We start from the raw sequence: 27,618 nt of genomic DNA on the forward strand, positions 1-27,618 counted from the left end.
AAACTAAGTACACACACCATTGGCAAACACTTACATTAATTACCTCTTAGGAGACTGAAAGGGACCAGTGTGAACATAAATGAGTACACAATGTAAAGGAAACGCTGTGCTAGTAAACAATATTTATTTCTTATCTCTGTCATAGGACTCATATGTGCTGAATTACTTTGGGAACCTGAGTGAGTACCTGCATACGGGTCCGCCAGTGTATTTTGTGGTAGAAGACGGACATGACTATAAAACAACTGAGGGTCAGAACTCAGTGTGTGGTGGAGTGGGCTGCAATGACAACTCTCTCGTCCAGCAAATTTATTCCGCCTCACTCTTGAGTAACTAGTAAGTTAAACTTAACTTTTTGGCTCCTTTTGTAGTTGAAATTATGCTATCTTCAAATGCACCTGGGAGGCTTCTACGTCTGAGTTGGACATTTTTATTTATATTTTTATTAGTCATGCATTTAAATTGGAAAAATGCAGAAACAGCCAAAGCATAACAAATGAACAATGAACAAAGACAAGTGTTGTTGTTGTACCAATAGATGGATATGCATAAGTGAATACACCTGCAGAATTTCTCAACTGTTCTGGTCCATAGAGAGCAAGTGAATGGGTGCCAATATTTTGAAGCTCCAAAATCACATACGTCACCATAAAAGTAATCCATAAGATTCCAGTGGTTTAATCCATGTCTTCAGAAGCGATATGATAGGTGTGGGTGAGAAATAGATCAATATATAAGTTCTTTTTTCCTATAAATTCTCCTCCCTGGTCAGTCAATCTCCAATTTAACTTTCACTTTTATATTTTTCTTGTGTTTTTGGTAATTCACATTCTTCATGCATATCACCCCCTGCTGGGCAGGGAAAATAATTTCTTGCAGGGCTTCTGATCTGTTTCTCAAGCACACCTATCATAACACTTCTGAAGACATTGGATTACTTTTATGCTGCCTTTGTGTTTTTTGGAGCATCAGAATTTTGGCACCCATTCATTGCATTGTATGGACCTACAGAGCTGAAATATTTGTTTGTGTTCTGCAAAGGACAGAAACTCATACATATCTGGGATGGCATAAGGGTGAGTAAATTATGAGAGAATTTTCATTTTTGGGTGAACTATTCCTCTGAAGTAGAAAAGCTTAAAAATTGGTCAAACCCATTATCAGTTTATTTCTAATCTAGAATTCTGAGTTTCTCACTGGTAAATATAAAGTCCTCAAGGATCTTTTAATTACAAGATTTCTGACTTAAGTTGAAGGCTACATTTATTGTTGTTATTGAGTCTTTCTCAGTATATTCACCTGAACAGTCTTGTGAAAAATATAACCACATCTATCTGACCAATAAGAGGCTGATCATACAGGATGCGTTCTTGCTTTTAAATACGGTTTGGCGGAGCACGACGTAATGGAGCTAAATTGATATAAATTTGTAACGTGGCATTATAAAAACAGTGGGATGTGTCGCAACAGTTCAAAGACACCAGGCTAGCGCATGTTTATCTAGAAAAAAGATTGAAAAAAAACCCCCAGCACATATGGATGCAAGATTGCATCCTGTTTGAACTGCCCCCAACTGCTATTGGATTAATTGTGACTGTTTGATCACTAACTGCTTTCACAGTTTGTCACTGACTTATATCGGATCAACATAGTGACTCTTTTTGTGTCTTAATTTTAGCACTAGGATCAGTAATGTTCCATCATCGTGGCTGGATGACTACTTTGACTGGGTGAAACCACAGTCCTCCTGCTGCAGATATTATAACACCACAGGAGCTTTCTGCAATGCTTCAGGTAAACCATTAGCCAGCAGATCAACAAAGCTCTGACCTCCACTTCTTCAGAATGGTCACTGTGGGACCTTTATACAGGGCAGTTCTTGTTAGTTATTGTATTTTTGTACGTGATCCGGTTTTCCACGGTACAGTTCACACTGTTCATTTTCTGGGGCCTTTGAACTCTATGGAAACCTTTCGATGGAGAAAAGTTTTATTTAGGAAATGGCAGTGCAATTTTAGATCTGAAAAAGCCTTGAGGAATAATAGAACCTTCCAATGTCATTGAAATTTCTAAAGTGCATTTACACTTTTTCTTTAATAATTTAGTTCAATTAATTTTTTATTATTTTCATCTAAAATATTTAATCAGCTAAACAAAGCACTTTGTTGGTGCAATTTCTTTTAAATAATTTGTAAAATTCTTAACTAGTATACACAAGCTACTGGAAAGGTCATGGGGATTTCAGTCAAAAAGGTGCTGGAACCCTGGTATTTTAATTGTCTTTTCATCATGTCTTTGAGTGATTTATGATGTTTCTGTTCTTCATCAGTTGTGGATAAGACCTGTGTTCACTGCAGGCCTATGACTTCTAGTGGGAAACAGAGGCCTAATGGAACAGATTTCATGCGCTTCCTCCCCATGTTTCTCTTAGACAACCCAAATATCAAGTGTGGAAAAGGGTAAATTTTCGACTAATTGATGAGCTTTTTCTGATATTCATTTATATGCATAGGCAACCAACTATAAAAATTTTTGGTGAAAATAAGCTGAAAGCAGACCATCAGGGGCTGGACATGAATGACATTTTATTTACAAAAAAAAAATCTGTTCATTTGGCACTAATTACAAAATAAATAATTAATAATATTGTAACTAATAACACCTTTTTTTCTTGTGCAGTGGTCATGCTGCGTACAGCACCGCTGTGGACCTCAAAGATAACAATACTGATGTTGGTGCCACCTACTTCATGAGTTATCACACCATCTTAAAAACCTCATCTGACTATACTGATGCCATGAAGATGGCACGAGAGCTCACTGACAACATCACAAAGGCACTGGAGCCACAGGGCAAGAGTTACCATGTCTTCGCTTACAGGTAAACACACCTCAACCTTGAAAATATATGGAGAGGATACCATTTAAACCCAAAAAAAATTTATTTACTCACCCTCATGTTATTCCAAACACATACGACTTTCCTACATGGAACACAAAATGAGATTGTAGGCAACGTTGGCCTCAGTCACCATTCTCTTTCATTGCATCTTTTTCCATAAAATGAATGTGAATGGTGACTGACCTGTTAGTCAGTAATATTCTGCCTAACATCTTCTTTTGCATTCCACAGACGAAAGTACAGTTTTGAAAGTACAGAATTTTTTTAATGTTAGTACATAGTAGTTAGACACCTAATATAAAATGTGACCAAATGTTACATTCTATTAATCTATTTTAAAAACTACGGCCGATAAATCAGTCATCACCCTTTTTTTCCCCACCTTAGTTATGTTATATCAAACTCACATTCCGGTCTCACTCCATTGTGGTATGGCATGCCTACTCACAATCCAGTCAGTTCCTAGTGTATAAAATTAAGTCCCACCTTTCTTTTTTTCTCATTACATGTCCAGTTTCACTTGGAAAGACATCAAATTGCAGAAGTAAAATGGGTTGTGAACTGGATTCAGGTTGACTTTGAAGCAGCAAAAGTTGTCCCCTTGCTGACCCTGTTATTCCGTTTTTTCCCCATGGACAGTGTGTTCTACGTCTTCTACGAACAGTACCTCACCATCATCTATGACACTGCCTTTAACCTGGGGATGTCGCTGTTGGCCATCTTTGTGGTGTCTGCCGTGCTTCTGGGCTTTGAGCTGTGGTCAGCAGTACTCATGTCCTTGACCATCGCTATGATCCTTATCAACATGTTTGGAGTCATGTGGCTGTGGAATATCAGCCTCAACGCTGTCTCATTGGTCAACCTTGTCATGGTCAGTTGAAGAACCACAGAAGTGTGTGGTTCAATGTGTGTTGATTTTATTTAAAGAAATAGCATTTGATTTGATTTGATTGAAACACTCTTAGATTAAAGGAATAGTTCACCCAAAAATGAAAATTCTGTCATCGTGTACTCACCCTCATGCCATCCCAGATGTGTGTGACTTACTTTCTTCTGAAGAACACAAATGAAGATTTTTAGAAGAATATTTCAGCTCTGTAGGTCCATACAATACAAGTGAATGGTGACCAGAACTTTTAAATCCAAAAAGCACATAAAAGCAATCCATAAGACTCCAATAGTTAAATCCAAGTCTTCTGAAGTGACATGATAGGTGTTGGTGAGAAATAGATCAATTTTAATTTGCCACCATTCACTTGCATTGTATGGACCTACAGAGCTGAGATATTTTTCTAACAGTCTTCATTTGTGTTCTGTAGAATATAGAAAGTCATACACATCTGGGATGGCATGAGTGTGTAAATAATTGAGAGAATTTTCCTTTAAGGTCATTTTGATTAGTTTTATTTATTTTTACATTATTTGCTAACATTGAGATCTCTTTGCAATAATTTGTATATTTACCATTAATTTTTAGTTGTTCTGAAAAAAACTTACATTTGATTTGGAGATGCTGGTGTGAATAATGTGTCATGTTGTGTTTTGCAGAGTTGTGGCATATCGGTGGAGTTCTGCAGTCATATTGTGAGGGCTTTCTCTGTCAGCACCAAGAGCTCAAAGGTGGAGCGGGCAGAGGAGGCGCTGGCACACATGGGCAGCTCTGTGAGTGACATCTCCTGCACGCTCCTTGTGTTTACCGACACATTATGCTCATTCATGTAGTCTATCAAGTGTTTTCAGTGCTGATTAGCAAACTAAGTTGAGAAAATTAGAGATGTGTAATTAATTCTGCTGGTCATGGCATGCGTTATGGTTTTATTTGAATTTGTTCCTGGAAGAATGACTATTATGAGAAATTGATGAAAGAGAAGTGACTGCTGTATAAATACATGGAACAAACAACACATTTTGCTAGAATGTGAAATTTCATGATGTTATCATGATAAAGCACCTTCTAACATGTTAGTCTCTCTCATTAGGTGTTCAGTGGCATCACCCTCACTAAATTTGGGGGGATCTTGATTCTTGCACTCTCCAAATCCCAGATCTTCCAGATTTTCTACTTCCGCATGTATCTTGCTATAGTGTTGCTGGGAGCTGCTCATGGCCTCATCTTCCTGCCTGTGCTACTCAGTTATGCAGGTACACCACAATACAACCTCTTAAAGGGATAGTTCACCCCCAAAAATGACAATTGTCATCATTAACTCAACTGGAAGGTTTTTTTTTCCTTCATCTGTTGAACGCAAACTAAGATATTTGCAGAATGCTCTTTTCCATACATAATGAAAGTGAATGGGGACTAGGGCTGTCAAGCTCTGAAAATGATACAGTAAAAGCACTTTTAAAAGTCTTCTGAAGCCATGCGAAAGCATTTTGTGAGGAACAGACCAAAATTTTAATCTTATTGTTTGTCTTGTGGCTATATTTTGAAACCGTGTGCATTTTAACAATTACAGATTGGCCCCCATTCACTTCCATTGTAAGTGCCTCACTGTAACCCCGATTTTTGCTGCTGCTTTTTTTCTTAAAGAGAGAGACGAGTTGAAATACATTTTTGTGGTAGTCAACATTATGCCACAGACTGTCATCTGAGCTTAACATGTATTGAACCCGGAATATTCCTTTAACCGTGAAAGAATTATTCAAACCGTTTTCTCTCTCTCTCTTCTCAGGTCCATCTGTTAATAAAGCAAAAGTTATGGCTGCTCACAACAGGCTTGTGGGTACAGAGAGAGAGCGACTCCTCAACTAACAGTTCTGTAAAGCTAAATGGCAATTGATTCTGAGAGAATACATTGGCAGCATGTCCATTTTTCACATAACGCACACTTCAACTAACTGACCTCTTCAACATTGACTCCACTGTGTATTTTTGTCCACACGGTCATTCTTCAGCCTTCAACCTTAACTCTCAAGGACTGGCTTGGAAGATCATTTCAGTATTGAAACGGTGCAGTAATTCACCAGGCTGCAGTCATTTCCTCTAGTGTGCTAAAACATCAATACACACTGTAACCACATATTGCACTGCAGTCACTGTGGTAAACCAAGCAAGAGAACAAAGGAGATGAAGTCTGAATGTTTATGAAAACTGTGACTAATCCTTTTTATTTATTTGTGTGAATCTTTATTCCTTTTTGTTGTTGTTGACATATTTCATATAATTACCTTCAAACTCACAAATAATGAAAGAACCGTTGAAGGACAGCTCAACAATGAGCAGCGATGGACAATCTCTTGATGATTTTATTTTGATGCTACGTCAACAATGACATGTTACACAAACAGTCAGCAGTTTACACCTAGCGCTACCTGAACTGTGTGGTTTTGAAGCAGTTTAACCACTTTAGTCTTAGATTATTAACTAAATTGGGAATAAAGGTTACAATGGGGCATGAATAATAAACATGTCGTTTTTTTAAATGTTTACATCTAAAGTTGTGTTGTGCTGCATTAATTAGCACTGAAATGCTAAGAAAGGGAGAGCTAGCATTAATTTAGTCACCTACATGAATATGAACATGTTTGGTTAAACCACATATACTTTGGCTCAGGATTTGCCTGGTCATCTCAATTACTAATGCACACTGTAGCTTTAGACCGGCTGCTAAATGTGTATTTGTACCTCAAAAAATTTGGTGAGTGTAACACTATTGGAATAAATAGTTTTTATATAGTGAATACATTTGAGGCATATGTATGTATGCACACGCAAAAGTATATTTTTATGGGGACGGTTGGTGATTGAGTGATTTTGAGATTAATATGGAGTGTGGGTATATGGTTTTTCAAGGTAATAGAACATTTTTTGATGGTTTAGAGTTGGCAACATGGACATTTATAAAGATTTACACAATCTTTGGAAGGATGTGTAATAGCAGCCGCAAGTTGTGTACTTGATAACAGTCTTTGACATGAAGATACTAATTCGTAATAAATTTGAGATCTTTTTGTACCTTGTTTGCTGTTGTCTCTTGTGTCCAGCTATGAAGCGAAGGCTCAATGTGATTTTTTTTTTTGTATTGGAAGATAGTGTGGCAAGACAACTGGTGTGCATACTCCGACAACCAGTGAAATGTAGCATTAACAAACAGCATTTAGAACTTTGTATTCACTATTAATCAATCATTTTTATTGGCTGGTAACAAGATAATTACAAGTTTCAGTTAAACAGTAATAGAATGGCATGTGTGAGACAAAAAAAAAAAAAAAGTATGAAGGGTGCTGTTTTTGTTTTAACCATAAGCTGGCGCTAGGTTGTCTTTAATCTGTTTGCTATACATAGACATTATGAATCGGTGCTCTACACAGATCCATAATGACCTATTTCTCATTTACAGATAGGGCCGTAGCAAGGTCATCTGGGCCCCCTGACTGTATATTGCTCTGGGCCCCTTTCCTATTAAAAAATACTGTTTAGAATTTGTTGTGGGGCCCCATCTTTCACCCCTCTAGCAACAGCCCTGCTTACAAATGCATCTTTCTTTACAGTTTTAATAATTAGATAAAGCTCTTCTGATATGCCAACATACAGTATTCTGTAGCAGTAAAAGAATTACATATATAGAAATTCTTGAATCCCAGCTTATAAATTTATCTTAACACCAAGATAATCTCTTGCATGCTGTTATGCACACAGTCAAGAGCATTTAGCAGTTTTAAATAAACAGAATTATGTTAAACCCAAATAATTATAGTACCAATAGAAGAATTGTACCTTCTGCACAAAGCTACAACAGTGTTTGAACTGAGCTGACTGCCTCCTAAGAGTTGTTGTCATACTAGCTTCCAATTCATCATTTTTTTATATGCCCCATGTGGCAGAGAGACGATGAAAAATGGATTCCTCTGGTTTAGGCTGGCAGTGAAGATAGGATTCCCTTTTTTTTTATGTAAGCATTTGGCTTGACCCTTCTGAGACCCACACCGGCCAGCATTAGTAGGTAGAAAATCAACTATTTAACTTATGTTGACCTATGTGTGGTGATATAACTTTTGATTAGGAGTTAGTAGATCAGTTTATAATAGAGGCAACTTGCCTCCCATTAGCTGACCTTGACAATTTTATGAGTTTTCATCTTTTTTTTTTGATTGTGCATTCTAAATACTCTATGAAATTCCATTCCATGATTATTTTCTTGTGCATTACAACTCTAGTTGGAACAAAAGGCCCTGTGTCACAAGTTCACAACTTGTTGTTACTGGTGTTGGTGGCTCTTTAAGGGTTAAATGAGAACACAAATTCAAAAAAATCAGCACTCCTATAATTAACATAAGCTGATTATGCAAATGTTCCACTTGCACAAGCAATGTTCACCAGTCACACCCATCTTCGTAAGGAAAGCTGTGTGACGAATCTTGCCTATGTTCAAAGAGCTGAGCTCAATGTCTGATATGTTGGCATTTATTTGGTGTGCATTATCTGCAAATACTTCTTAATTCTTAATTGCTTTTAGTTATGCTACAGAGGTCCTATAGTTTGTAAAAAAAAAAAAAAAAAAAATCAAGGTATTTCAACCATCAGGACAAATGCTTCTGAGCACAGTGAGAAACAGTTCCAATAGCATTTCTACTAGAGCACGGTTCAGAACGGTACACTTACAAACTGTTTCTGGCTCTGATTCCACAGCATGGTAAGCTAGAGTGTTTTGAGTGTTTCAATATGGGACAAGGGTTCCCCATCGAGAGTTTTGGCCGTCTGACGGGATGTTTTGCCACTAAAATACTAAATTCCGGCTGAACTGTTTTCTGGTTCTGGTCTCCATAAGAAGCAATGAAAAACTACCAATACAAGTGTTCCAGACAAAGAACAACAAAAATTTTTACTTGTGCAGTTGTTGGCTTTCATAACAACTCCAAGTAGTTAAATATATCAACGTTACTAACCTCGGTTAACTGCTTTATGTCATACACCCACTCCTTAAACTTTGACGGATGAGTCTTTGTCAAAAATGGTCATCGCATCTCATGTCAGCATTATGAAGCCACATGCTTTTTTGGGACCAATGTTTACAAATTTAATGCACTAAACAACGCATTATCCGCCAAGAACACCCACAGATGCTAATGAAAACACTGGAGAGCGGAAAAACGAAAACGGGCTTCCGTTATGAATTGTGGAATACTTCTGTTTTCAGTAATAAGGTTAATAGGCATCCCGTAGTCGACGTTGTCTTTTTTGCCTAAATACTGGACGTCCTGGATAATACGGGACAGTTGGCAACCCTAGTTTTAGTTGAATGCCTTAAGTAACGAATCGACTCATGATTGGTCACTTGCTCAGTCAGTCCACCACAATGGAAAAAGAAACAGTGTCAACGAACACAGATTGGTACGGATGGCAAGGTACGCAACGAATATAGTTCACCCTGATGGTAAATAAAATGCAATTTTTTCATGTAAAGAAAATCTGTGAAAGCTGCATGTAATAAAATAAAAATGGCTTTCCAATATAGTAGCTATATAAAATGTGCAACAATATTAAAATCAGTTAAGCTTAATCTAAGCCTGATTTTCGCAAACACACAGTCCTCAAGCGTTATTTGATGTAATTTGTTTGTCCTTTCCTCTCTTTTCCATCCAGTAATTGAAAACCGAATGACAAACATTCAGACTGTTTATTCCGTTTCCTGTTCTAGAAGCCTCTTAAATTGAATTGAAGAAAATGAGGCACATGTAATGTGCAGGCCAATCGATTTCACAGGACTATTAATAAATAAGCATCTGGACATCAGTGTCCTCTTTTGCGTCAAGTGTGAGCACTTACGGGGGTCATTTGACTGGAGAATGCAAAGAAGGCAATTAGATAGTCAATAAGATACCCTTCTCATGTACGGAAGGCAAGGATCAGATTCATCGGCCCATCTTCAGTGCTTTCCCTCGAATTGAGTGTGTCATTTCATTCAGAGCAACCTCTGGCCACACTTCACAATGCCATATTCAATTAGGCCTATTCAAAATGCTTTCAACCACTTCCTTGTTTTCAAATAGCCTCATAAAGGCACGTGGAGTGGAACCAAAGGGGTAAAACTGAGTCACTGAAGCAAGGGGAAGGGGATAAATTGCCACCTCACCAAAATACCAACAGTTTCAAAGGGACGCACGCATACCTTGACGATTTACACATATTTCTCCACAATGAGGGTGACCAATGTGTGTCCAGGAAATATTCAGGAATTTTAGTTCAGAAAAGAGCTTTTATTGTGAGCTGAAGGGGGAATTAGTTTGTGAATGGAGAGGGCTAAGCTACGTACATCGTGTCCACGGTCAGGCCCGCATGTTTGTTTTTATCGCTGCATGAGACTGGTGTGACTGGGCCTTGTTTACATTGGAACTGTGTCAGAATTATCTCCCCGCTTGAAACCTTTCCTCTCAATTGCATCAGAGCAATGGGAACAACAGTTTCAAAAACTGGAAGACATTATTAAAATTCATCAAGTATTTTCATGCAATTTATACAGATTTTACCTAAAACCTAAAACATCTTAAGGATTGGAACAAAAGACATGCTAAATAATAAAAACATGCCTTTTTTTGTAGAATTAATCGCCTTAGAATATTATGAAGGTAGGCATGTGCAAACAGGTTTAGATGGAATTTGTTCTTGAAATTAAATTCTGGTCTTCTTGGCATGTTTACTGATGAGATTAAAATCCAGCGACTAGATTAAAAGATTTCAGATTAAAATCACACACCTTTGGCTAATCTAAATCTGTGTAGTGTACTTTTGTTGCATGTATTAGTTGTCAGCAGATGGTCAATGCTGATGAAATTAATCTGCCCATAGTACTGAACAATGAAATATTTGTTCACCTGTCAAATAACAGAGCTGATCCTTGCAATATGTGTCAACATCAGTTCCCCACTCATGAAAAATAGAGGTTAGGTTCAAAACTGTTAGCTATGGCAGATAGTTTAGCAATACTAGGCTCTATTTATTACTTTACAAAACAAATGTGGTATTTGATATGTTGGTCGCCATTACTATAAGGTGCAGCTAAGAATGCAACTCAGATGTTAAAGGTGTGCCCCAAGAACCAGAAAGAACATCAAGAACATGAAACTGTTGAACTGCTTGATCAAGTTACTAAAGACAAACTACTAAAGCTGAGTTAAGTAAAAAGGTGCAGTAAGAAAAGTGAAAATGTCATTGTAGTGTAGACTGATGAGGGAGAAGGAATGTTAGGCGAATAGGAAATTTGAGGTTGATAATTTTTATTCTTTATTTTATTTTACTTAATTTTCTTTCTTTGTTCACTTGATTTCACACAGGATGTGATGCATTCTCAAAGTTACTGCTACGCTTGCTATAGGTTATATTACAGTGACATCACACTGCAGGCAACCACACTTCCAGGTTCTTTTGGGCAGTAGAAAGTTTCAGTGGTGGATATGGGCACCGCTGCAGTTTTAATAAATTTAAGCATGATATAATCTAATAAAGTTTATGTTAATAAAAGTTATCATAAAGGGATATCTATGGTTTACAGTAAAGAAATTATGGATGATCTTTTTGAACGATCAACAAAAACATGTTTCAAGGCCTGTATGATTTTGTCGTACATGTAACAGGTTAATGAATACACATCATCACGTTTAACAGACTTCTCTCTGAAATGTGGTTGAAATATGTGTCTTTATTGCTTAAATCATTGGTACAAATACATAATAACATATGACATATATTACATATGCAAAAAGCCAATTTACTTACTATCGGTTCAAGTGTGTTTGATCGTTCATGATGCGACTGATAGCATTTTGCGTCAGCTGTGCGGGAGACCTGGGTTCTCACACCGTGTTGAAACCAGCTGAATATGCAAACTTCCCTACTTTATAGTACTGTATTTCAAAAACAGTATGCTAATGAGGTAGTATGTCCAAATCCTCAGTATTTATAAAACAGTAAGCGAGAAATACTGGGATGACCTTCTATTTCAGGCAAGATTCTAAAGTGTGGATCGACTGGACACTTTACTGTCCTATTATCCCATGGGACCTAAGGAGATACATTCAAACGCTGGTTTGAAAATAAAAATGGCAGAGAACCACGTGTCGGGTGGCTCTTTTCAACTGTAAGTGCTACTCTTATGCTTAAATGGTGCTTGTTTAACAAAACTTGAGTAGATTACTTCTGCGGCTGTTGTTATAAAATCAAATAGTCGGGTCACGGGACAATGCCCACACTCTCAGATGAAGCATGTCCGTAATCTATTCATACTTTTTTTACCATCCGAAAATTGCGTACTTCATCAAATGCAGTGCTGTACATACTCTGACAGTAGGCAGTTTCGAATGCAGCTCAGGAAGTAATCGAGTTTGCATAATTAGTGATGAGCACGATTCTGAGGTTCCATTTTTTGGTCTAAGATTACATTTTTACTCCACTGATGGTTAGGTTTAGGGCTGGGGTTTGAGGTTAGAGTTAATAAAATATATATTCCTCTTCACTCTTACATGATTTACCAATAATAAAAAAAAAAAAAAACTGGCTGTACAACTTGCTTTTGGTGCCCCTCTGTGTGCACACAAGCCCTCATATTCAAAAACTCTTCCTGCTTTGGCCACTGGAGGCAGTGTTTCGGCTTTAGTATGCACAGACCGACTTTAACACAAGAAAAGTAAACCTGTTGTTTCTGAATTCACTGTGAGATCAGGCTGATATAAATGTAAAGACATATTTTAGAAATATTGCATTATTGTTATTACCAAATCTACTCATAAACAGCCAGTAAGATCCCAGAAGTGCCATCACCTAGTGTGTGTTTGTAAACAGTAACTTCATTTATAGTGGGCTTTAGCAAACTGTAGTCTTTCAGGCACTGTCATAGCAGAGCAACAGTTTGAAGGAAATCTTGCTAAGAAAATTACTTAAATGGTCGACATAGTTATAGCTAGTTACCTCACTGACACAACAAAACATGTTGAGGAGGCCTACGTACAATCGACCAAGTGCTATTAAACAGCAGTGCGTAGGCCAAGCAATTGGGTCTGTGTTTGTGTACTTGTTCAGCATACGTTTCTCGCCTTATAGCTTGAATGCAATTGGTGAGTTGTCTGTCCTGCTAGTGACTGGGAGCTCGATTCACCATTAGGGCATAAGGAGGGACATTTCTGGAGTTTCATATTAAAGAAATGGGCAGAGATGAGCCAGAAAAAGCAGAGTACATCTGCCAGGCTCAAGTGTACACTTTGTAGAAGGATGGAAGGTAACAGAGGGTCAGGCCATTGTCAGAATTGCAGGCCAAAAACATGCTGAATGAGAAAATTTGCAGAGGTTAAACCCATATTTGTCCTGCATTGTTGTAGATGTTATTGAGATGCATGTAGCCAATACACATGAAGAGAGAGCTGCACTTGAACGAGGAGGTAAGTAATGTTCTGATTTTCTTTATGATTCAGCAGAACCCAATAGTTTCCACAATGTTGTCCACAGAGGAGAGTTTGCTGTCTAGGATGACCTCATACAGTGTCTTGTAAAAACAAGCTTGAGTGTGTTAGTGAGTTGTGAGCAGGCCCAGTTCCAGATCAAAATCTCTGTGGGTGCTTCTGAAATTATTATTAGTATAATAATTAGTAATTATCTGGGGATTAGTAATCTATTAGTTAAAGTGAAGATGCAGTAAAGCACCAACACTGTTTAATTGAGCATGCTCTGACATCCGTTTGAGGGTGCTTCAAGCACCCCTGTAGAATCGGGCCTATTTGTGAGTTGCATGGAAGAAAGAGTGGCTGAAGGACATGAGACGATGATGTAAGCCAAGAGTATCATTGTGAATGTTAATATCACCATGAGGGGCAGTTCTCTACATTTTATTAAAATTCTCACTTTTTAAAAAGTGAAGAATGGCGTTACATAGCATTTCCTGTTTAATGGAACTCAAGGGTTCCTCAGGAAATTACTTTTGGGTGAGCCTCAATAAAAATTGATGGGCCAAGTTTTTGCCCAATTTATTTATTTATTTTTTAACCAAATTTTCCCTAACAACATAGAAATGCCACATTCAAACAGTTTTCACACTTTCAGAATCAGAATTTGGTTTTTTTTACAAACTATTTATTATTACATTTTTTAAACTATTTTGAAATTATTTATTAAACTATTTTATAAATATATATTTGAAGTCAAAGAATATTCTCTAATTTTCCGGGTAGGCCGGGGTGGTCCGGGGACCCCCCAAACCTGGCCACTGCTCGAACTGCAGACATTACAGAGAGAGAACTAGAGATCAGTTTAGAGAGACAAAAACAGACAGTATGTTACACCTCATGCACTGTTTAGTCTTTAAAGGTGAAGAGTGTCATTTCTGTGCCACTAGTTACACTAAAGGAACTAAAGCAAAAATAATAATTGTTTTAAACAAGGTTTCCCGAAAACGCTCACCTCTGCCATTCGTCAGACAAACAAACGGTCCCACCCCCAACTCATGCCATTGGTTGAGCCAGTGTTGGAGTATCTATCTGGTCTGGATTCTTACACAAACAAAGCACTGATTTGATAGAGCCACAAAATTAACACATTACAAAGTAATAATCATACGCCATTACAGTACTTATAATTGTCTCTGCATATTAAACTTGGAAAGGAGAGAGTATTTTACAATATCTTTACAATATTGAAAAAACACATACGCATAAAAAAATACAAATATTTGAAATTAATACAGTCTCTCGAAAATTTAAAAATGTACCTTTTTTTACTGAACAAGCAAAGCAGACTATTTACACAAATGTCTCTGCATTGTACAAACGTTCATCGGTTTTGGGCATCCAAGATACTCGCTAACACATCGCTAAGTGCATTTCTCAAGACCAAATATTGTTTGCAATAATCTTTTCACATTCTAAACCTTAATAATCTTACAATTAAGGTTAAATGGGCAAGTTTGCCATTACTGTTCTGAAAGTATGTTTGATTCCTTCTGCCACGATTGGATAGTTCTGAACTGATTTTTTGCTCTAACTGTTGTTCATAACTTAGTAGTGCATAGTGAACATAATACACCTTACACATACTGTACTTGATTTAAAAACAGAGTTGGGGCCATTCAGACCGACACGTTCTTGCATTTAAAACATTTTTATGCAGCACAACAAATGGAACAGAATGCAGGTGTCTCAAAACACTTTTTTCTAAGTTCTTTTATACTGATATGCTGTTATAAAAACACATTGAATAAACAGACTGTGAGGTGTGGTGCAACTGTCGAAGATGTCCGTCTAGTGCATGTTTACATAGAACAACCAATAAAAAAAATGTTCAGTGTGAACGGCCACTTATTAATGTAGTAACACAGACAAAACCGGGCACTATGAGATAATATTCTGCTTACACAAAATTCTGTAACATCAATGGTGATAGAAAAACAAATATCTAGTTCAGAAAAAGCTGATTTAAAATGATCATCAAATCAAACTAATTTAAAAAAAGTAGCATTTACAATTCAAATGCAAGTTTTTTCTTAACACTGCTATGGTGTGCAACCATTAGTCAACACCGTATCATACGAGTCACACAAATGGCCTTTCCCACCACTCGGCTGGGCCCAGGTAGGTAAAATAGTTAGCGTTGACTCTCAGCAGTATGACCTGATGTCGCTTAAAACAGTGTAGCACTACAAATGTGCTCAAAATCCACTCTAACATAGAGCATGGACACAGTAACCATGAGTGCAGCAAGCCACACCACTACACAAGTGTAGAAAAACATCAGGAGTAAGTAAATTTACCCCTTAAGAACTGTATGAATCTCCCACCAGAGATACTGCTGTTATAATCTACACCATGATTTTGTGTGGTGGTTAAACTTCCTGCTGAACAGACCAGCAAGACTTCCTTGGTCAACCAGCTTCACCAGAAAGATCATGCTGTTTAACCAGCATTTCATGTGCATTGTCAAATGCATGCTGGTCTTTTCAGCAGGACTAAAAGCAGGAATTCTGGCTAAAATTAATTTAAATGGGGAAATGAGATGAAGAACAGTCTACCATTAGGTTCTGCAGATGCCACACAGGTCTGCCATACCAAACACTCGAAAAGTGCACTTGTAGTACGAGGAGAAGTTTAGTGAGGAACAGTCACATACTTTCTAATAATTGGACTCGCCAGTTTTAAGGCTTTCAACTGAGAAAGAGCAAGTGCAGAGAAACTAGTGAGATTTGGCAGAGTGTCAAACATTGGGATTAAAGAAGATGTAACATGTTCTGAAAGAAGAAATAAAGGAATACTGTAATCTGTTTAAAGGATGCAAAATCAAGCAGCCCAAACCTGTTTAGAACTTGTTTGGAAACACAATAAACAGTATCTCCATTCCTTATCACTTGGGCCATAATACTTACCATAACCCAGCAAGGAGGCAAAATTCAACTGGAGACACAACTACTTAAAATGCACCCAAAGAACTGAGAACTCAATGGTCCAGGAAACAAGATACTCCCTTTAGAAAGGTTATTAAAAACAACAAGAGTTCAGTATTGAGTTGTCACTTTGGCTGAGAAGAAATCTTTGAGAACAGTGAAATAGTGTCTTCATGCCAACATCTTGAGATGATCGAGGACATCGGTGATGTGCATAGGGGCTTTCTGGTCAAGTAGATCTTGGGTTGAGGAGATCAGGAGAGAAGGAGCACTCTCCTGATGGGGAGCTGTTGCTAGGAGTTTTGAAGGAGGCGTCTGTAATGGGGCATGACCTCGTGCTCTGGGAGGTGCAGGTTGAACTCGAGGGCCACCAGAACGGGGAACTCGAAGGCGATTAGCTCTCGCCGGTTCACCCTAAACCTCTCCTCCAGTTTCTAGATGGAAAGAGATCAGGGCCTTTGATTATACAACAGCCACAGAAGACATTACACAACATCCAAAAATAATCACAATTAAGATTTAAAGAATGCTCATTTTGAGTTACATTGTCCCTTTTCAATCTCAAGGCCCCATTGCAGTTAAATTTGTTATACACTAAGAGATAAACTATCAAGTTAAAGAGATGTTTGATAAATAGCATTTGTCATGTATTATTTAAGAAACAATTATGAATTTTGAATAGTGCCACAGAATTGACACTCTTTGGGGAAATTAACATACAAATGGCTAACTTGAAGTTGTCACTGCACATTAAGCTGGGATAGAAGTATTTTAACATCAGTGAAATTTAACACAACATCGTCATGTAATGAGCTGGAGAGGACCATGAACTCACGTCAATCAGGAGCTTGACTTCATGCTTCTTAAGGTCTCCTCCAATCTTGGCAGCGAGGAGGACGCAAGCACTGGCACAGAGTTTACGGTTCTGTTTATTGAGTTTACCCAGCAGCACCAGCTTCTCAAAGTAAACAAAAGCCATGGCCACTGTGGACTCCTGATAGCCACACACCTCCTGAGCTAGTTTACGGATCTCTCTCTTCAGGCTAGGACATGGGAACAACAGGCCATCAACTCATCAGTATTCATCAGCTCATGTTGCGTTATGTAAGATGGTAAACACTTTTAAATGGCTAACTTGTGTCTTAAGTGTGCTTGTGTGTATATTATTACTGTTGCTCATCCTTAAGGTCGATTTATACATCTACGTCGAACCTATGTAATAGGCTACAAAAAGACAATTTAGAAACTCTGCTTTTTTCTCAGGGCTCTTATTCGATATATTTTGTTGGTGAGTGACACAATATTTGCTGTATTGTACTCGAGAACTTTCCGATCTTTACAGATTTCACCGTATGTTTGACAATATGGTGTACAGTAAAATGATTATATTTCAACAGTTATGAAAGTGGAACACTTCCCATTTTTAAAGCACCTGTTAAAGGTGCACTCAGTAATTTTTTCCTCATTAAAAAGGTTTTACTCCTAAAGAAATGAATAGTATGTTTACAACAAATGTATAAAATTATGAGCACTCACATAAGATGAAGACTACAGTAAAATAAGTAAAAGTTTAAAAGCTGTTTTATTCTACATGAAGAGGATCTTTCCTCTTGGGGGATGCCATGTTCGTATCACATGACCAGCAGAATACTATTGCTTAATCTTAGTAACCGCCCTGTTATTGGACACATTCACTCATAGATTAATCATGACTGACTGCGAATACTGAATGTCTACAGTGGCATTGGTTCTTAAAATCTATTGAGTTTGAATGATGCTGTATCCACACCACTAAGTGTCAGTGTAAGTCCAAGACAACATAAGCAAAAAAATTACTGAGTCAAAGTTGGAATACGCCCTGTCCCAAGTCTGTTTAAGGTTCAGTGTGTAGATTGATTTACCAACATAATCATCAGACACACCAAATACAGACTTCATTTGTGGCTCCAAACATCCTTACCTTCTTATCTTGCTCAGTGTAAGACGAATGTGAGGGAACTTCTCCTTAAAGGTCTCATTCATGTCCTTCTTGAGATCAGAGGGCTTGACATACTCAATGACTGTGGTCTGTGAAGAAGCAGACAGTGGTTGATATTCACTGAGACTGGTCGTCAAGCTCCTATATGAGTATACAGACATCGCAAGGGTGATAGAGCCACTGTTTTCCATTACACTGAAACATTTGCTCTGTGTCAAAGCATGTTTGCAATTTCAGGATGAGGGATTTGCATGGGAAAAAAATCCCGTGATATTTTTTGATTCACACTTCATTACCGATTAAGACAAATACAATTCATTCAGTCATGCTTCAGGGGATCAAACTTCCAGAGTAAAATTTTGATGCTGTTCATACACATCTGGTTAACTTTATAAAAAATTTAGTTTTTTACATTTTTATGAATTTGGCAGATGCATTTATCCAAAGAGATTTACATTGCATTCAAAGTTTACATTTTATCAGTACATACAGCCTAACAGTGGAGGATTATTGGTTTCTTGGTTATTATTCAATTTAAGCTATAAAATAATATTTCAAAGGGTTCCAGTGTCTTGTCTTGTCATACTGTGTGTGCATGAAAACTACAAGGCAAAGAAAAAGCATTCCTTCATCTTTTCTTGTTGGCAATGTTTCTTCTTAATACACAAAAGCAATTGTCACAAGCATAAAATAAGCAATAGAAGGAAGGGGAAGAAAGTCTCCTGCACTGTTTGTGTTGAGTTCAAGTACAATACAATACGAAACCAAAAACAGAGCTGAATAGGAAATGGAGTGTCTCCTGTTACGTATATAAATATGTAAAAAAAAAGAAAAATCACTTTCAGCCGCTAGCTGTTATTAGGAAAAGAGGAAACAGAAAATAAATGAATAAAATAATAAAGGAAACAAAGTGGTACGTGGCGTACGGGAAGCAGTCTGGCTACTGCCCATTCTCATATCCAGTGCTTGGAATAGAGACAACAATTTCTCAAGGTGACCACGCTGGTATTTCTCCAACATGAAGTCCATTACTAATTAACTGACAACTAGAGATTCAAGTTCACACTGTTAAAGTGTCTGTAACAGTAAACAACAACAGCCAAGCCAATGAGTAAGCTAAAAGACGCATGTCCTGTCTACTGTAGGAAAGAAAAAACACATATTAAGATCTCCTTAATATCTCAATTGTTTCTCCATGACAGCAATGAGATTAAATGCAGAGCCTCCTCTAGAGTTTCAGAAGAGATCTCAATAATATCCCAAACTGGCCAAGACGCCAAAATCTGCAATCAAAAGTCAGAGAACTCTTCAGATTCTGTCAAAAGATCTGTGCTATGCTATCCACACTCATTGTACTGTATAGCTCTATACTCTTATTGTATGCCAACATTTGTTACTCTGAGCAGTATAACGTCCCTCTGGGTTTGAACTGGAACAAATCGCACACAAATCCTTCAGTCATGTCTTGTGGTACGTGACAACTCACCATGTATGAGGGAAATATGAGCACTCTTTTGTGCTTTCCACATGGCCACTGTGGGTCATCCAGAAGATTTGGGTCATACTCCCTAAAATCTCCCAGTTCATTCCCTGCAGTATAACAGAACAAATAAACAGATGTGATGAGACAGTGCATTGTGCAACAGCCTAAACAAGGACTTTGAATAAATACCGTGCGATAAGTATATTTCTAGCAATGTTTTTAATATACAACAACACAAAGATAGGCACTGAGGACAACTTTATTTTGGTAGGACACTCGACAATAGTGTAAGCATTTTGTATCATTCAAGAAGATCATGACCTTGCTCAGAACTGTGGCCTTATTAAACTGAAGTCTTACCAAAATGCTCATTAAAAGCAAACAGGTAGAGCCTTGTCAGGGCATATCAGGGAGAATGAGAGAAAATGAAAGGCCGTTGACATACAGACCTGTATCAAGGCTACTTTGGTTACTGTTGGCACGTGCCAGACTGAGGCTGCGGTGACTGGCATTACGAGACTGAGAGAAAGATGACGTGGAGTCGATGGTGTTTCGACGACCTAGGACATTGGTTGGATACAGGAACTGTGTGTACGAAACAGTCTGTGGAGTGATTCGTATATTCATCAACATTACTGATGTATCGTTCACAACTCTTTTAACCAGTCATAAAAAGGGGTCATAAAATGTATATTCACTTGCAATTCAAGTGATTCTTCACCCTAAAATGAAAATTCTGTCATGATTTACTCACCCTCATTTAGTTTCAAACCTGCGTGACTTTCTTTCTTCAGTTGAACATAAACAGAGATATTAGGCAGAATGTTCAGTCTACTGTAAGTCACCATTCACTTTATTGCATATTTTCTCCATACAATGAATTGGTATTAAGATGCGTCTCGGGTGATCCAATCACATGTGGTCAGACAAGACATTGCTGTTTACACCTGGTCACTTAAATGTGTCTCCTGTGACCACTTGTGTTCAGATTTCAAGGGGAGGGTTTCTTATTTCGTGATGACACTCATCAATCACTCATTCAATGTGTTACTGCATGATAATAAACCACAAAAGACATAAAAGACAAAGAAATTGCAGCACACTGTTTCTCCCAGATGCAACTGAAATTTAATCGAAGCACAAACGCGACATTTCAAGTAGAATTATCCGTTATTTTAGAGGATTACCTGTATTAGAGTTTCAGATGTGTGTGGTTGTCACCTGTGTCTCTGCATGTCGATTTCAGACACACTGAAGAAGATCTGTGAAGTTCTCATGATTGTGTATGTATCCGCTTTTTCAAATTTTCAGATCAGACAGTTATTTCCTTTAAAGATGATCTTAACCGGCAAAGTTTAAACTCTTGCTTTAGTGCAGCGGTTGATAGACAGGTGAGAGGTGATGCTTCACTGCAGTCTGGGATGCATTCACAACAGATTAGCATTTACACCTCAAATACTATGTAGTCACATGCGTTGACTATTTCCGTATGTGGTTTTTGTGATTCGATCACAAATAGTTTTAGACCCTGTTTAGATCTGTATTTAGAGCTGACCATATGTAATTGAATCACCAAAAACACACCTTAATACCAGGTGTAAACAGTAGTGACTTTTCCGATTTGGAACAATATGAAGGTGAGTAAATGATTGCAGAATTTTCATTTTTGGGTGAATTATTCAAAGTATCTCTGTATTTGTTTTGTTCACTCACCTTGCCATCTGCACCCAATTCAACACCCTCTAGGCCGATCACCATCTCCTTGACACTCATGCCACCGGAGGGGTGTCGCTGGCGTCCGCTCTCTGCCTTCACATCCCTGCTGGGTCAAGACAACAGCCTTTACTGCCAAACATATATACTAAACATGTTGCTACAACATTTGCCATCATAAATCTACTGTACTCACTGCTTGGCTCGGCTGCATGACTTGATTGAAATAGGATTGAAAGGAACTTTAATTACAAAAAAATGACAGTACAATATAAAGGTTTGGCCTCTATAGGGGGTGGGGGGAGAACAATACTGCAGTATTCATGTTTGTATTAAAGTAATATACTGATATCAAACATTATTTATTAGCATAATATTCATATAATATAATATGCATATAATATTTTAAACACTTAAATGTATAAAATGTATAAATCACGAAGTCACAGAATCAACTGCGGTACTTGGTATATTGGCAAATATTAAAAAAATTATAATGAAGTGGCTGTAAAATCAATTAATAGCAATATTATTGTATCATGACACAAGGATCAACCAATTCTTTCAATTTTCTTACAAAACCAACAGGAATGTAAGACTTTGTATTCAAGACAGATTATGTCACAAATGTGTTACATTTCAAACCTTTGTGATACGTTTCATGCTTGTCATGAAATCAGGAGTGTTACTTTAACATTTATTGTCTGCAAAAAAAGTTCGTATCATCCAGGAGCTATACTGTGACAAGTATTTTATTTGTAACTTTTAAGGTATTAAAAGTCATTATTTCATAAAATCAGATGTTTTTTTATAGTTTATCTAACTTTATCTAAATAAATACCACAAAGATTGCACCAGCCATGGCCTTTTCTCTCTATGTTTTCTCTCCACAGAGTATTAGATTCAGTTGGGGCCATCTAACGCTATTACATGCATCGGGGAAGGTGTTCTTTTCCTTTCCTATTCTTTCAGGAGGAAAAGACCCCACGGAGACCACATCCTGCCCAAAGGGGAGGTAACGTGGCAATATGTCACGTGGGCTCACCAGCCGCACATGGAAGTGGCGTGGTGGTAGGTCCTGCCTGGAAGGGGAGGAGCTCTACAAACACAGCGACCGGGGGCAGAGAGGGCTCTGCCAAAGGGAGACACGGGTCTGCCGACAGGGAGACCATACCGCGGAAAATACATCACAGGGGGTTACCGGAGTAACCAGCACCTGTGGAGCACCTATCCCAGTACAGGGCATATTAGTACCCATAGTGGGTCTGGCTGCGAATTCCTCCGCCGAATTCGCGAGCCACAGGGCTAGGGAGGAAGGACATCCAGGGTTCACAGTTCGTGAACTCGCATGGGAGAAGAAGTGCACATCTTCACCTCACAGAGGGGAAAGGCGCTATATGCAAGCGATACACCCGGCCAGCTGTTCCGTATTACCAAACTTACCTGTTTGTACCTGACAAAACATGGGATGAAACCGGCTCAACCAGGAGACTGTAAAATCTCGCAAAGGTATTGGGTGTTGCCCAGCCCACTGCTCTGCAGATGTCTGCTAGACAGGTGCCATTGGCCAGTGCCCACAAGGATGCCAGACTCCTTGTAGAGTGTGCTTGTATTCCCAAAGGGGCGGGCACGGCCTGGTATGCCAGAGCGATGGCATCCACGATCCAGTGGGCAAGCCTTTGTTTGGAGACAGCGTTCCCTTTCCGCTGTCCGCCGAAGCAGACAAAGAGCTGCTCAGAGCATCTAAAGCTCTGCGTGCGATCCAAGTAGATGCGCAAAGCACGCACCAGACACAGTAACGACAAGACTGGGTCTACCTCCTCCTGGGGCAGCGCTTGCAGGCTCACCACCTGATCCCTGAAGGGGGTCGTGGGAACCTTGGGCACATAGCCCGGCTGGGGTCTCAGGACCACATGAGAGTCTACCAGACCAAACTCCAGGCAGGTATTGCTGACAGAGAACGCCTGCAGGTCCCCAACCCTTTTGATGAAAACGGGGCTCTCCGAAGGCCCAGGAGGACCATGGAGAGATCACATGTGGTCAGACGAGACATTGCTGTTTACACCTGGTCACTGGGGGGGGGGGGGGGGTGGCTGTGAGCGGCAGGGGGGTGGGGTGGCTGGAACCAGTCATCTAGCCAAGAGGGCTCAGGTGAGGGTGGAGGGTTCCAGTCCAACCCGACACTCGTGGTGGCCCAGGCAAGCATGGCGGTCAGCTCTGGGTCAGCCTCAGTCTGGGCAGGCAGACCCAAAGGTGGCAGTCCAGTCGAGTCCTAGGTGTCCGACATCGCCAGTGCGCTCTACGACTCAGCGATCGAGGACTCATCCTGCTCGCGAGCCCCGAAAGAGATGTTAAGCTGGCCGTGAGGCGAGCTGGTCTCATTTCGGAACTTGACGGGGGCAGACGAGCGAGCCGGGCCTGTCTCGTACCCATAGGTAGAAGGTGCAGCACGGGGGGCGGCTGGTGTGGCTTTCCCTCGGAGGAAGGAAAGCCGCGACCGCAACGTTACCATGGTCATGTTCTCGCAATGAGAACAAAAATCATCCAGGAATGCTACCTCAGTGTGAGCGCAGCCCAGACACGTGAAGGCATCTTTAAAACGACGCGTCTTTAAAAAGACGTTCACGTCAATGTGTTGCTCTGATAGAGGAAAATATACTCTTTGCAGAAATATACACTCTCTCAGTAGCGCTGTCGAAGCGCCCAGGGGCGTAGTCTGCACTAAGCGTGCAGAAGGAGAGAAAGCTGCTGAAATGCGCCGTATATCCAACAGCATACGCTTCTTTCTGAGGTGAATGGACCGGCAGTGGAATTCAGCTCGCTGACACATAACCACTTGGCTCCGAAGAAAAAATCTGAATGAGTGGTTGCGAGCCAGCTCCTTTTATACCCGTATGTCCAGGGGAGAGGCATGCAAATTCCACTCGCCAACTCTCATTAGCCTTTTCTCAAAGATTAGAGGTGTTTGGGGCTCCCAGAGCGACCCTTAGTGTCACTACATCGACACAACATCGAGTGAGTGACAGAAGGGCAACTAGACTACAACATCAGTAAATAATGTTGACATTTTGTCAATGTGCAAAGGATTATTAGTAAGAAGGGCTGTACGATTATGACAAAAATCATAACTGTCAATTATTCCCTTGATATTGTAATTGCAATTATTCATTTCAATTAATAGAATTAACATTTTGTGTGAAGCAACTGCATGCCACATTTATTATGTACTGTAGGCTACACATCCAAAACAAGTTGAAAACCGTTTTCTTAAGTTGCTTTATTATTTTAATTGCATGAAAAAGAAAGGTGCTTTTCAAATTTTGAATAAATTAAACACAGAAAGTGAGCATTACTGATATGCTGATATGACTAATCTACACGTCTCTGATTTGCAATTGCATTCATACACACAACCAAAAACTTTTGAGGCAATGGGAGTAGACCTAAACAGAGTTCTGTAATTGACACTTTTCATGATTAGTTTATTGTGGCAGCTGTAATTGTAATCTCTAATATTTTTTGGATTAATTGTGCAGCCCTATAAGGGAGATTGCAGAAAAACAAAAACAAGGACATGAAAGACAGACAAGGTCCAACTAACCAGATGTTATGGACACTTAAATATGCAGTTCTGTACAAGATAAGCCTACATTTAAAAAATACTACAGCATAACTAACTAATTAATCCACTTATGCACAGACTTAGAAACATATTATTAAGGATTTAAGAATCTTATGAAAAGCTGATGGAAAGGATGCAGAAATCACCACATAGCACTGGCACAGAGAATCTGTGAGATGTTTAGTGATGCATCAACAATCCCAGATCCCATGACATTAGAGAAAGCAGTTATAAGTATTGTGCTTGTGAACCCATCCAAAGTTCAGCTCAACGGAAAAGTACTAAGCAAAAACTAAAATGAACAGGTGCTCTCAGAAGTTTTTAATATAAATATTTATAGACAAAACCAACTTTTCAGGAGTCCTTAGCAACTCCTACATCCACAGTGTACAGTTCAGTTTGCTGACATAAACCTTGTGTGTGTGTGTGTGTGTGTGTGTGTGTGTGTGTGTTTCAGGTTGTGAGCACTCAATCAGGAATACAGCAAGGTCTAATACTCCCGAGACACTACTGGTGCTAAAGTGAGCTCACCATAACCGTACGCTGGCACAACCTACAGGAAAATTACACTGAGACTGTTCATTCAGTACTGTGCACTTTACTGCCAATTGACAAATCCAAAATATTAGCGAACTAAATTAAGTTAAATCCTGCCATGGGCCATTCATCATCGACTGCATAACAGTGCACACTATTCAGTTATATAACACTATATACCTTAGGTTCCAAATGCCTTAGACCACATTGAAAACCCTGGATTTATTTAAGTTTAATATGGAATTTTAAAGGGACTTTTTAAAGGGATAGTTCACCCAAAAATGAAAATTCTCTTATGATATACTCACCCTCCTGGCATACCAGATGTGTATGACTTTCTTTCTTCTGCAGAACACAAATGAAGGTTTTTAGAAGAATATCTCAGCTCCATTGGTGCATACAATGCAAGTGAATGGGTGCCAAGATTTTGAAGCTCCAAATGGAAACATAAAAGTAATCCATAAAAATCCAGTGGTTAAATACATGTGTTCAGACACGATATGATAGGTGTGGGTGAGAAACAGATCAATATTTTAGTCATTTTTTATCATACATTTTCCTCCCTGCTCTGTAGGGGGCGATATACACAAATAATGTGAATCACCAAATATAGAATTATAATTTTTTTTTAATATTATTTCACAGAAACACACAGACACACACACACACACACACACACATATATATATATATATATATATATATATATATATATATATATATATATATATATATATATATATATACACATGAAGAAGGAGAAAGTGAAATAAAAAGGACTTAAATATTCATCTGTTTCTCACCCACACCTATTATATCACTTCAGAAGATATGGATTTAACCACTGGAGTCTTATGGATTACTTTTAGGTTGCCCTTATATGGATTTTGGAGCTTCAAAATTTTGGCACCCATTCACTTGCATTGTATGGACCTACAGAGCTGAGATATTCTTCTAAAAATCTTTGTTTGTGTTCTGCAGATAAAATAAAGTCATACACATCTCGGATGGCATGAGGGTGAGTAAATGATGAGACAACTGTCATTTTTGGGTGAACTAACACTTTAAAAAAAGTGAAACAAAGAACAGTTATGAAGTAAAATTAACTTCCACAATACCTCAATCAATACAGGTTAAGACAATAAAAGGGACCTTTAAATGTATCCACTCTGACCTTTTATCCAGTTGACAGAGCCTTTAGAAAATATTGAAAACCTTTTCCCACATAATCATTGCATGATTACTTTCATTCATTAATAAGTATATATCAATAAAAGGCAGATACGGCAGGGCTCAAGGTCAAATCTAAACCTTCCCCCACAGAGCATAATCTGCATAGACTGTAATAAATCCAGTAACTGAGATATTCTCTAGTTGCTATTGTTTAAAAACAAGCCAAGCAGCCAAGAGTCTCTACTCTCATGTTTAAGGCAAGTGAAATCTTTTGCTCAACTAATAAAGAGAAATGTCTAATATCTGTGATATTTCTTCAGTACTGAAGAACACTTCACTCTAAAGAGCACAAACTGCATTAAAGTGTGGGAAAGTAAGCAACGCAGAGATCCAGGTAAGAGAAGCATCCCATTAGAAGTGAGAGATCAAGGCAGATGGCACGAAATGTTAAATCTTAAAGTAAATATCTAAAGAAATCTTAAGCCAAACCGCTGCAGCTCCAGGGCAAAAGCAGCCAGCTTCTAAAGCAAGGGTGAGGTCTATGAGAAGCATGCCCAAGCATGTTGGTCAGTATCATTAGTTTATCAAAGATTTGAAAGTACACACCTACTACCAACAATCTGGACAGCTGCGAAATACTGGCACAAACGATCTATGCATATTGCATACAGTCTTAAATCTGCAGAATAATGAGAACACTATAGGGAAAATACATACTTATAAAGCAACCAGTGACAAACTTTGTGTGTACAAACAGTACCTTATCTGAAATAGCCTATTCCAAATGATTATTTAAAAGAAGGCTATTAATAGTTCATTTTATTAAATGGACACATTCTATCTGGCCAGAAAT

The 27,618-nt window shown here is 38.6% G+C and overlaps 2 protein-coding genes across 4 annotated transcripts in view; one reads left to right on the forward strand and one right to left on the reverse strand.

Moving 5' to 3' along the window:
• LOC127441473 (NPC intracellular cholesterol transporter 1-like) overlaps nucleotides 1-6,859 on the forward strand; it is a 48,337-nt gene extending 41,478 nt beyond the window's left edge. For both annotated transcript variants that reach the window (XM_051698934.1, XM_051698935.1), the window contains 8 exons: nucleotides 146-336; nucleotides 1,679-1,794; nucleotides 2,330-2,459; nucleotides 2,680-2,880; nucleotides 3,541-3,772; nucleotides 4,450-4,563; nucleotides 4,881-5,043; nucleotides 5,577-6,859. In XM_051698934.1, coding sequence (XP_051554894.1) covers nucleotides 146-336; nucleotides 1,679-1,794; nucleotides 2,330-2,459; nucleotides 2,680-2,880; nucleotides 3,541-3,772; nucleotides 4,450-4,563; nucleotides 4,881-5,043; nucleotides 5,577-5,656 — 1,227 coding nt within the window. In that variant the 3' untranslated portion in view covers nucleotides 5,657-6,859. The remainder of the gene's footprint in view (nucleotides 1-145; nucleotides 337-1,678; nucleotides 1,795-2,329; nucleotides 2,460-2,679; nucleotides 2,881-3,540; nucleotides 3,773-4,449; nucleotides 4,564-4,880; nucleotides 5,044-5,576) is intronic.
• A 4,671-nt stretch (nucleotides 6,860-11,530) lies between these two features.
• LOC127441481 (CDK5 and ABL1 enzyme substrate 1-like) overlaps nucleotides 11,531-27,618 on the reverse strand; it is a 30,022-nt gene continuing 13,934 nt past the window's right edge. For both annotated transcript variants that reach the window (XM_051698977.1, XM_051698976.1), the window contains 6 exons: nucleotides 21,434-21,539; nucleotides 20,170-20,323; nucleotides 19,724-19,827; nucleotides 18,220-18,326; nucleotides 17,095-17,302; nucleotides 11,531-16,693 (listed from right to left, as the gene is read on the reverse strand). In XM_051698977.1, coding sequence (XP_051554937.1) covers nucleotides 16,553-16,693; nucleotides 17,095-17,302; nucleotides 18,220-18,326; nucleotides 19,724-19,827; nucleotides 20,170-20,323; nucleotides 21,434-21,539 — 820 coding nt within the window. In that variant the 3' untranslated portion in view covers nucleotides 11,531-16,552. The remainder of the gene's footprint in view (nucleotides 16,694-17,094; nucleotides 17,303-18,219; nucleotides 18,327-19,723; nucleotides 19,828-20,169; nucleotides 20,324-21,433; nucleotides 21,540-27,618) is intronic.

This window comes from Myxocyprinus asiaticus, chromosome 5 (assembly GCF_019703515.2).
Source record: "Myxocyprinus asiaticus isolate MX2 ecotype Aquarium Trade chromosome 5, UBuf_Myxa_2, whole genome shotgun sequence".
Lineage (NCBI taxonomy): Eukaryota > Metazoa > Chordata > Actinopteri > Cypriniformes > Catostomidae > Myxocyprinus > Myxocyprinus asiaticus.